Source organism: Monoraphidium neglectum (assembly GCF_000611645.1).
Source record: "Monoraphidium neglectum strain SAG 48.87 unplaced genomic scaffold scaffold00244, whole genome shotgun sequence".
In the NCBI taxonomy this organism is placed as follows: domain Eukaryota; kingdom Viridiplantae; phylum Chlorophyta; class Chlorophyceae; order Sphaeropleales; family Selenastraceae; genus Monoraphidium; species Monoraphidium neglectum.
Window position 1 is genome coordinate 1 of NW_014013384.1, and position 8,365 is coordinate 8,365.

Sequence of the window (8,365 nt, forward strand, 5' to 3'; positions counted from 1 at the left end):
CGCCCGCGCGGGCCGCCGCCTGCTGGCGGCGCCGCCGCTCCTGCTGGAGGGGGCGCGCAGCCCATGGGAATTGCGTGGCGAGGTCGCCCACAGGCAGCCCCGCCACCAGCCGCTCCCATGCTGCCGGGCCCCGCAGCGGCGCCGCTGCCTGGGGCGCGTCAGCCCCTGCCACCCGCGGCTGCCTGCTTGCGCCTGTGGCTCCCGCGGATAGCTGTCGGGCCGGCGGCGCTGGGGTTGGCCCTGGCAAAAGAGGCAGCTGGTGCTGGTGCTGCTGCTGGTGCTGCTGCTGCTGACATGGCCATGCTCCATCACCCGCGTCAGTCATTGGTGTGGCCATGTCCATGTCCTCGTCGTCATCGTAGTCATCATCACCCGCTCGCTCGTCATCCTGCTGTTGCTGCTGCTGTTGCTGGTCAATACAAATGAGTGGCCTTGCTTGCTGCTGCTGCTGCTGCTGCTGCTGCTGCTGCTGCTGCTGCTGCTGCTGCTGCTGCTGCTGTGCCTGGCCCTGCCGTGCGGCCGCGGCGGCCATCCTGCCGGCCCTGCTCAGGCTGTGAGGCGTCGACGCGCTCGCCGCAGCCGCCGGCGCCCGCCATGCCGACGGCGTCCGCGCCCCACGCAGCGTCGATTCGGGGGTAGCCAGGTCCATGTCAGCGCTGCCAGGGCTGGCCATCAGAGCGGGGTCGGGCGGGAAGGAGAAATCTGGAGTGGGCGCCTGGCTCGGGGCCTGCTGCTGCTGCTGCTGCTGCTGCAGCGGCGGCTGGCGCCGCGTCACGCCGGGAGCGGACGGCGTGGCAACGCCACGCGGCCCCGGGTCCTGCGGCCGCGCCGGCTCCTCTGGCGGCTCATGGCCGTCGAGGTGGCGCGCGTCCCGCGCCCACGCCAGCAGTACGCCCTCCACCGCTGCCCACTCGCGCCGCAGGTCCCCGCAGCACGCGCCGGGCCGCAGCAGGCACCGCGCCAGCAGCGCGTGGTAGCGCCGCGCCGGCAACACCTCGCGCAGCGCCGCAAGCGCGAGGCTGGGTAGGCTGTCCAGCCACCGCAGCCGCAGGCGCGCGCGTGCGCGCACGCCGCCTTCGACCACCACGTCGACGTCGGCGCCCGCGGCGCGCTCCAGGCCGCAGGGCGCTTGCGCTGCAGAATCCCGCCCGTCGTGCTGCCCCTGGTCGCGGCCGGGCCCAGCCCCGCGGCTCTCAAACAACGCAGAATCGACGTCCATGCCGGCGCACCTGGCGTCTGACGCCCCCATCCCGTCCGCGAGCCCCGCGGCCGCCCCCGGCCGCGCCGCGCCGGCGCCCGCGGGCGCCCTGGGAACGCCTTGTAGCCCAAAGGTTGCGAGCGGCCAGGCGCCGCGGTAGAGCACCAGCTGGCGCGAGGGCTGCAGCACGAGGAGGTCAATGAGGCGGTCGCAGAAGCTGGCGCTGCAGCGCATGCCCGTGGCGTCCAGCGCGGCGGCGGCCAGGGCGGGCAGCGCGAAGGCGAAGGCCGCCGGGGATGGCGGCTCTCTGGGCGCGTTGCTGCAAAGTCCAGGTGCGTGCAGAAGGCAAGGCCTGAGAAGGAGTTGGAGTGACATTCAAAGGCGCAAGCAACCAGCAAGCGCAGACCAGGAGCAGGTCTCTGCACTGACCCCTCAGCCAAACTATGGCCCCCAATGCTCTTGCCATTGTAATCCACAGCCGCAGCGGCGCGAGAGACCGCGCCCCTGCCCACCTGAAAGGCAGGCGGAACGCCAAGAGGGTGGCGGTGTCCGTGCACACGACCGCCAGCAGCGGCGCGCCTTCGCCGTCCGTCGCCAGATGCCCGCCGCTCGGGGGCGGCCCTGCCAGCGGCAACTCGTGCCTCAGAACGAGCTTGAAGATCGCGCCCGGGTCAGGCCCCGGCAGCAGCAGTGCCGCGGCCGCGCGCGTCGTGGCGGCGGGAGCGGCGTGCGCGAGCGGTGTGGCGGCGGCGCCGCCACGGGGCGCGGGGTTGAAGACGTCCGGAGAGAGGTACCCATTGGGTGTGCGGACGCTGGACCTGCGGCCACATGGGGGGGAGAGGGCAGGGCGCCCCACAAGACTTTGCAGGCAGGCGTTTGCTTCGCCAGCAGCTTCTGCAGCTTCACCCCTGTCAGCCTCAAGGCGAGTCACTGTGCCCTCGCTCTCTCGTGGAGCCCACGCCATCTGGCGATCTGTGCCGCACCTTTTGATGGTGGAGGGCGCATAGGATGTCCCCGCAAAGCTGCTGGCCGACATGGGCGTGCGCGCCCCGTAAGCAAACGCCGGTGCCAGGCTGCCGGTGGCCGGCGTCCGCGGGTGCCCGAGGCCCGCGGGGCTGACGACCGGCAGCTCGTGCTGGCTGCCAACCAGCAGCGGCGCCCCCGCAGGGGCCGGGTCCAGCCGCCAGACCGCCAGGCGGCCGTGCGCCTGCGCAGCGGGGGGGCCGCGGGGAGGTCCGGTTGCTTGCATAGCACGGAGCGTGCGGCTGTGCGAATGTTAAAGCGCAAGCGAAGTGTCAAAAACGCCGTAGCTGGTGTGATTCTCAGAGCGTGCACCGCACACATTGCCTCAGTGCTGCCGGATGCCACGTCCAGCTGACATCAGCTACCCGCAGTGCTCACATCGTTGTATGTTGCCACGAAGGGCAGCTGCTCGCTGGTCCACACCACGCTCTCATTGGTCCAGCCTGACAGTGCGACACCCTCGCCCATGGCGCCGCCAAAGCCGCCACCGCACGGCACCCAGCCGCCGCTGACTGCTGGCCGCGGGTCCGCGTGCTGTTGCAGCAGGCAGTCAGCAATAACAGGGTGGGGCTCCTCCAGGGGGTGGGTCAACAGGCACACCGAGGAGTCGAACGGGCCCTGGGGTGGTCGCAGGTGAGCGGCGGGGCGAGAGACGGCTTTCTTGCAACGAATTCCCGCATGCCGCGTTGCGGCAGCCAACCGACCGAGCGACACTGTTTTCTTGAGCCGGCAAAAACACAGAAAGCTGGTACTGCTTCGCGCCCTCAGCAGGCAGGCGATCAGTTGCCAGCCGGCCACGGCCGCCTTCGCTGCTGCTCACCACCAGAAGCAGCCCGCGTGTGAGCGGCCATATCGCGGTGCACGGCTGCAGCAGCGGCGTCTCCTGCACCGCCCCTGACGGCAGGATGCTGGTGACGCTGAGGCGATGCAGCAGGCACAGCACGCGCTGCGACCCAAACTCGTTGAAGCGCGCCCAAGCCGCCTGCGGCGACAAAATCGTGGGGCACCTGTCGTGAGCCGCTACGTGGACGCTGTCAATTGCCACAACAGCAATCCAAACTGCCTCAAAACCTGGTGCAACCTCCCCGCGCACCTGCACAATGTCTGCTGGCGCGGTAAACTGCTGCCGCAGCGTCCCGCCGGACGTCCACACTGCCCTGTAAGCGGCGCAACACCAACCAGCCTCGGAAGGGGCTTGCAATGTGGAAAGCCAAGAAGTCAGACAAGGAGCAGGCAATCCCCACGCATCCCCAATTGAGCCTACGCCATGCGCCCCGCCTGCACGCGTGTGTCAAGTTGTGCCAAAATCGCACCGCCGGCCGTTTACGGCGACCATGTCTGATATCTCCACGTCTCCCTCAGCTGCCACGGCTTCATAGAACACGCCGCAGTTCTCTGATTCAAAGGGCACCTGCATGGGCAGGACAATGAGTGCTGGCGCCAACACACCAAGTGATCCCAGCCCAGCGATCTGGATCGTCGCCTTGCCTGGTGCGCAATGCACTCCGCCTCCAACCACGCCATTGCATGCTCCCGCTGCGCCGGCTGTGCGAGAATGACGGGCTCGCGATCTGGCCCCTCATCGGAATCGTCTCTCATGTTACTATTGCTTTATTGTTCCATTCAGATGTATGTCATATTGTTAATATCAACCGTACGAAATATATCCCTCCTCACTTTTCAAACGTTCTGTCCACAAACTGTGAGCAATTGCTACCGGTACCGTTATGGAGGAGCTTTCCTCGCCGTCTGACAGTGGCGATGTGCAGCAGCTAAGGGCAGAGCTGAGGGTGCGCGGCCTTCCGCCAGGGCAACCACCTGCACTGTTGGGACAGTCGCGGCAGTGTTGTGTGCTCGGTCGCTCCTGCACACAGGGTGCTTGACTGGCACATCGAGGTGCCAGAGTGGTTCTGACATACCCGTGGTTCTTTCTTTGTGGCGCTTGCGCACCATGCAGGCTGCCAAGCAGCTCATCGTTGACCTGCAGGCGCAGCTAGACATGTCGCGCGTTGAGGCGGACCAGCTGCGCAAACAGCAACAGCGACAGCAGCAGGAGCGACAGCAGCAGGAACAGCATCAGCAGCACGGGCAACAGCCCGCGTGTGACATCGCCGCCTCTGCCGATGACCACCAGCGGCAAGACGGGCGCGGTGCCCGTGCGTTGACTCCAGCCGCAGGGGCCGGCTCCGTGCCCAAGATGCAGGAGCGGCTGACGAGGCTGCGCAAGGAGCAGGCAGACGCTGAGGCTGCGCGTGAGGCCGCGTGGGCGGAGCTCAAGGCGGTTGTATGTGACATCTCCAGCCTGGCGAGCGTCGACAACCTGCAGTCGGTGGGCGGTCTTGTTGTGGGATTTTGTGCAGAGTGGTAAATGAAGCAGGGCGAGAGAGGGGACAGCCGGGGTTTCACAAAAGTAAGTGCGCACGTTGTGGTGTTGCAGCTTGCAGGTGAGGCTTGTCGGTAAATTGGCAGCATTTGATGACGTGAGCGAAGGCATAAGCGCAGTCATACGTGTAAACAGGCGCCCCAAAATGCATGCAACCACTCCTAAAACGCAGGTCAACATCCCCAAGGGCCAGTGAACTACCATACGCAAATGACGAGATTCTAGCTAGCACTCAGCAGGTTGAAACACGCGCCTCCAACGTCCTGGCAATCCAAGCGCGGTTACCTCTCATTGGCCTGAGTTTTGTTCTGTGTGTTGACTGTGTATTGGTTTGATCAGCTCTGTTGGCTGTTTGAGCCATGGTTGGCGCACAAGCATCGTGGTTCGCAACCATAACTGGGATCAGCACTGATCTTGAAGGAGTAAAGAGAGAAAAAGCAACTCGAAATTGCGTAAATGTTGTAACAATTTCCAAGGAAACACCACATATGGCATCCCGTGCCACCAGCTCAATCTGTCAGGGGCGTTGAACTCTCTCAACGATCGAGGTGACCTGTACAGCCGTGGTCACGCACGGATTGACTGCACACACAGACACACACACACACACACAGGGTGTGTGTGTGTGTACAGGTGCAGCGTTCGCTGATGATGCATGCAGGCTACAGGGACAGGAGCATTGCGATGCGCGTTCATGCCTCCATCTCTGCCACCACAGCCACTGCCACCTCTGTAAACGTGTTTGGGGTTGCGCGGTCAACCATAGACAAGCCGTAAAAAACAGACCAGCAGCAGATGCCACACAAGCAGACAGGTGCTGAGGCGAGAAAATCAAATTCAAGGCCACTCACCTCACCCAGGGATGGGCAGCAGGGACAGGGAACCTTGTTGACTTGTGCATCCTGGTGCCTTGCTGCGGCAGGCAAGGGGAAGACGACTGCAGAAGCACCCGCATGGATCCTGCGGCACTCATGCTGGAGGTGCGCATCGGCTCCAAGAAGCTGGCTGGCGCCGCGTGACTTTTAAGTTGGCGCCAATGAAAATATGGCTGCGGCAACGGAAATCAAGGGATTGAGATGCCAGGCCAGACGGCAGACAAGCAGCAGCCTTGAGACAGTGGGGAGTCAGGGAAATCTGCTGGCTTGTGGTGGCAGCCGATGGAGCTCATGCCAGCTCCAGGTTGTGAGGGTCGAAACATGCGGATTGGCGTTCCATCCCTACCTACACTTCCGGCTCGATTCTGGGCGGTGAGTGCCCGTCAGATGTTCAGAATCACAATGATTTTGCTTCAACCCCCCATGTTCCAGGGAGGTGACTTGCATCGTCCGTGTATTGGATCAAACTGCAGTAGCTGTCAGTTTGGCAAGTTTGGCAATGCCTGGGTGACGTGGTGACGCTTGAGTGACACCAACAACGCCGCCTGAGATGGGGGCCGTGCGAACATGTGGGTGCTCTGAAACGAACGTAGTGTAAAAGAACCGGTTGGTGATCAGCACGCTCATTGACTGCGCGAGATCGCAGCGTTGCGAAAATGCAAGCTGCCAGCAAGCAGGCAACCGCATTCAGGCCGCGAGTGGCCAGCAGGTACCGTTCAGGTGTTGTTTCTCACGCAGGATTGGGCAGCAGCAGCAAAATTGTCGTCGTGAGCAACGCACCCGATGAGCGCATTCAGGTGCGGTGCATGGGCAGGTGGAGGAGGCTCAGGTGCTGCTGAGCAGCAGTTGCCACGTCGATCGGAGCATGAGCGGCTGCACAAATACAGCAGTTTTGTTCCGCATGTGTGGCATCCCGCTGCCTGTGTTGCATACGGTACGGTAGCGCACACAGGCCAGGCCGCCGTCTCCAGCCGTGTGTGCCCTGCCTGGTTCACAGGTGATGAAGCGGTGGCCCACATGGGGCTGCGGCGCTGAAAAGTTCCCGTGGTCCTACACTGACAATGAGACGTGCTACGTGCTGGAGGGCCGCGTGATCGTCACGCCGGACGGCAAGCAGCAGGGTTGCCGAGGGTGCATCACCGGCTGGACGTCGAGCGCACCCAACAGGATCACCTGCTCGCACACACACATACACACACTCTCTCTCATACACACACATACACACACTCCCTCTCACACACACACACACACACACACACACACACGCATGCGCGCGCCAGCCGCGCTTGCGTCAACAGCATTTGCAATCATGGCCATTGAGGGACCCGGCTGAACACCACATTGTGGCTCTTTCTGTGCAGGGGGGGAGCCAGTGGAGATCAAGGCGGGCGACACAGCAACCTTCCCTGCTGGCATGTCCTGCACGTACGTGAAGGCACCTCTTTTTGTTTGAGTCGCGGGGTTGCAGAGCAGCGCGTTTGACCAGGTTTGGGGTCCTTGAACATGGATCGCATGCCTGGATCATACCAGCGTGCTATGTGTCAAATTGAACAAGCGACTCTTGCAGCCTGTGTTGCTAGCTGATACACACGCTTCGCACCATCCCGTACATCTCACACAGTTGGGATGTGAAAGAAGCTATTCGCAAGCACTACAACTTCCACTGAAGGTGCATCATCCAGCTGCTGTGTCAAAGACCTGGGAAGCCTCCCTGGGCTGGATGTCGTCAGGGGTGGTGGAACCGTACCGCTCATCCCTCAACACAATGTTGTAATAGCTGCAGGCAAACATACTTGTATCGTATTGTTTCAAGCCTGATTAGTAGCAGCTGGTCAAAGTATTGCTCATAATAATGGTGCCAACTGTGCGTATTGAAGCCAGCAACAGCCGCCATTGGTTGTGACAGGCCAGGACGCTCCATGCAGCTGGCAAACTTGACGACACTGATACTTGGTATCATAGCAGACTACTCGAAAGCCATCGTTGCACTGAGTCCCAGCTGACTGTCAAGCCAAGCTCATCACCGTTCGCAGACGATCACTCACTTGGTGGTCAAAGTGCACTTACTGGCCTGCAGGAATTTGCAGCAGTTCCCGTGGCTCGTGCGAGCGTTCCTGATCCCACACCACATCAATGCTTCTAGTCGTTTTCATGTACGAGCGCGCCTTTGAGTTGAATGTATCCGACGACCCAAAATTCCCGTGATCTGCGGCCTCATTTCGCCACCTCGCAAGCTCAGAGACAACTCACACATCAGATCTAGAGCCTGATATCAGCTTGCTGCACAGCACTGCTCGTCGTCTGCCTGGGCAGAGAGAATTTCAGGTGCCACGCTCCGGGGGTCGCTCTGCTGGAACAGCGCGCTTACACCACGCCACCAACGACAACGGCGATGGGCACTGCAGCAGCTGCCGCGGACGCGATGCGGGGCAAGGCCAAGCCACCTGGATCCTTGGGGCTTCTGGAGGACTGGGCTATCAGGCAAGCGCCACAAGGGCTGGGCCCTGTGCTTGACAGCAGCCCCTGGCAGGTCCCAGCCAACGCAGTCTGCGAGCGCCGCACACCGCACCTCACGACACCCCTGCTTTTCCATCGCTCCTTGCAGGCTCAGCGAGCTTCAGGGTACCCTGAAGCCCCGCATCACGGCCAGCTGCCTCATCTTGTTCGCTGCCGACCACGGTGTCACCCGCGACACACCGGGCGTCTCAGCCTACCCGCGCCAGGTGCGTAACCCGACCTCTCACCCTGGAGCCCCAGGAAGCGGTGCCGGCCGGCTCATGGTGTAGGTCCTGCCGCTCTAGCAGCTGCCGCTTGCGTCAGCCCTTCGTATTCTGTGCGCCCCGCCATGACAGCCCCGCACCAACCCTGCAGCACGCTGCTTTGTCG

General features: G+C 62.9%; 3 protein-coding genes across 3 annotated transcripts in view; 2 read left to right on the forward strand and 1 right to left on the reverse strand.

The window, feature by feature from the left end:
• Window positions 1-158: 158 nt before the first annotated feature.
• MNEG_2219 (hypothetical protein) lies at window positions 159-2,689 on the reverse strand (the record flags this gene model as incomplete). Its single annotated transcript, XM_014049296.1, has 5 exons — window positions 159-211; window positions 313-1,517; window positions 1,711-2,016; window positions 2,182-2,405; window positions 2,600-2,689. 5 exons carry the CDS (start codon window positions 2,687-2,689, stop codon window positions 159-161), a joined length of 1,878 nt encoding a protein of 625 aa, XP_013904750.1.
• Window positions 2,690-4,172: 1,483 nt separating this feature from the next.
• MNEG_2220 (hypothetical protein) lies at window positions 4,173-4,589 on the forward strand (the record flags this gene model as incomplete). Its single annotated transcript, XM_014049297.1, has 1 exon — window positions 4,173-4,589. The coding sequence occupies one exon, from the start codon at window positions 4,173-4,175 to the stop codon at window positions 4,587-4,589; it is 417 nt and encodes a 138-aa protein (XP_013904751.1).
• A 3,023-nt stretch (window positions 4,590-7,612) lies between these two features.
• MNEG_2221 (nicotinate-nucleotide--dimethylbenzimidazolephosphoribosyltransferase) overlaps window positions 7,613-8,365 on the forward strand; it is a gene marked incomplete at both ends in the record, with an annotated part of 1,964 nt that continues 1,211 nt past the window's right edge. Inside the window, 2 exons of the mRNA XM_014049298.1 lie at window positions 7,613-7,650; window positions 8,085-8,202. Of these exons, the coding sequence (XP_013904752.1) occupies window positions 7,613-7,650; window positions 8,085-8,202 (156 nt within the window). The remainder of the gene's footprint in view (window positions 7,651-8,084; window positions 8,203-8,365) is intronic.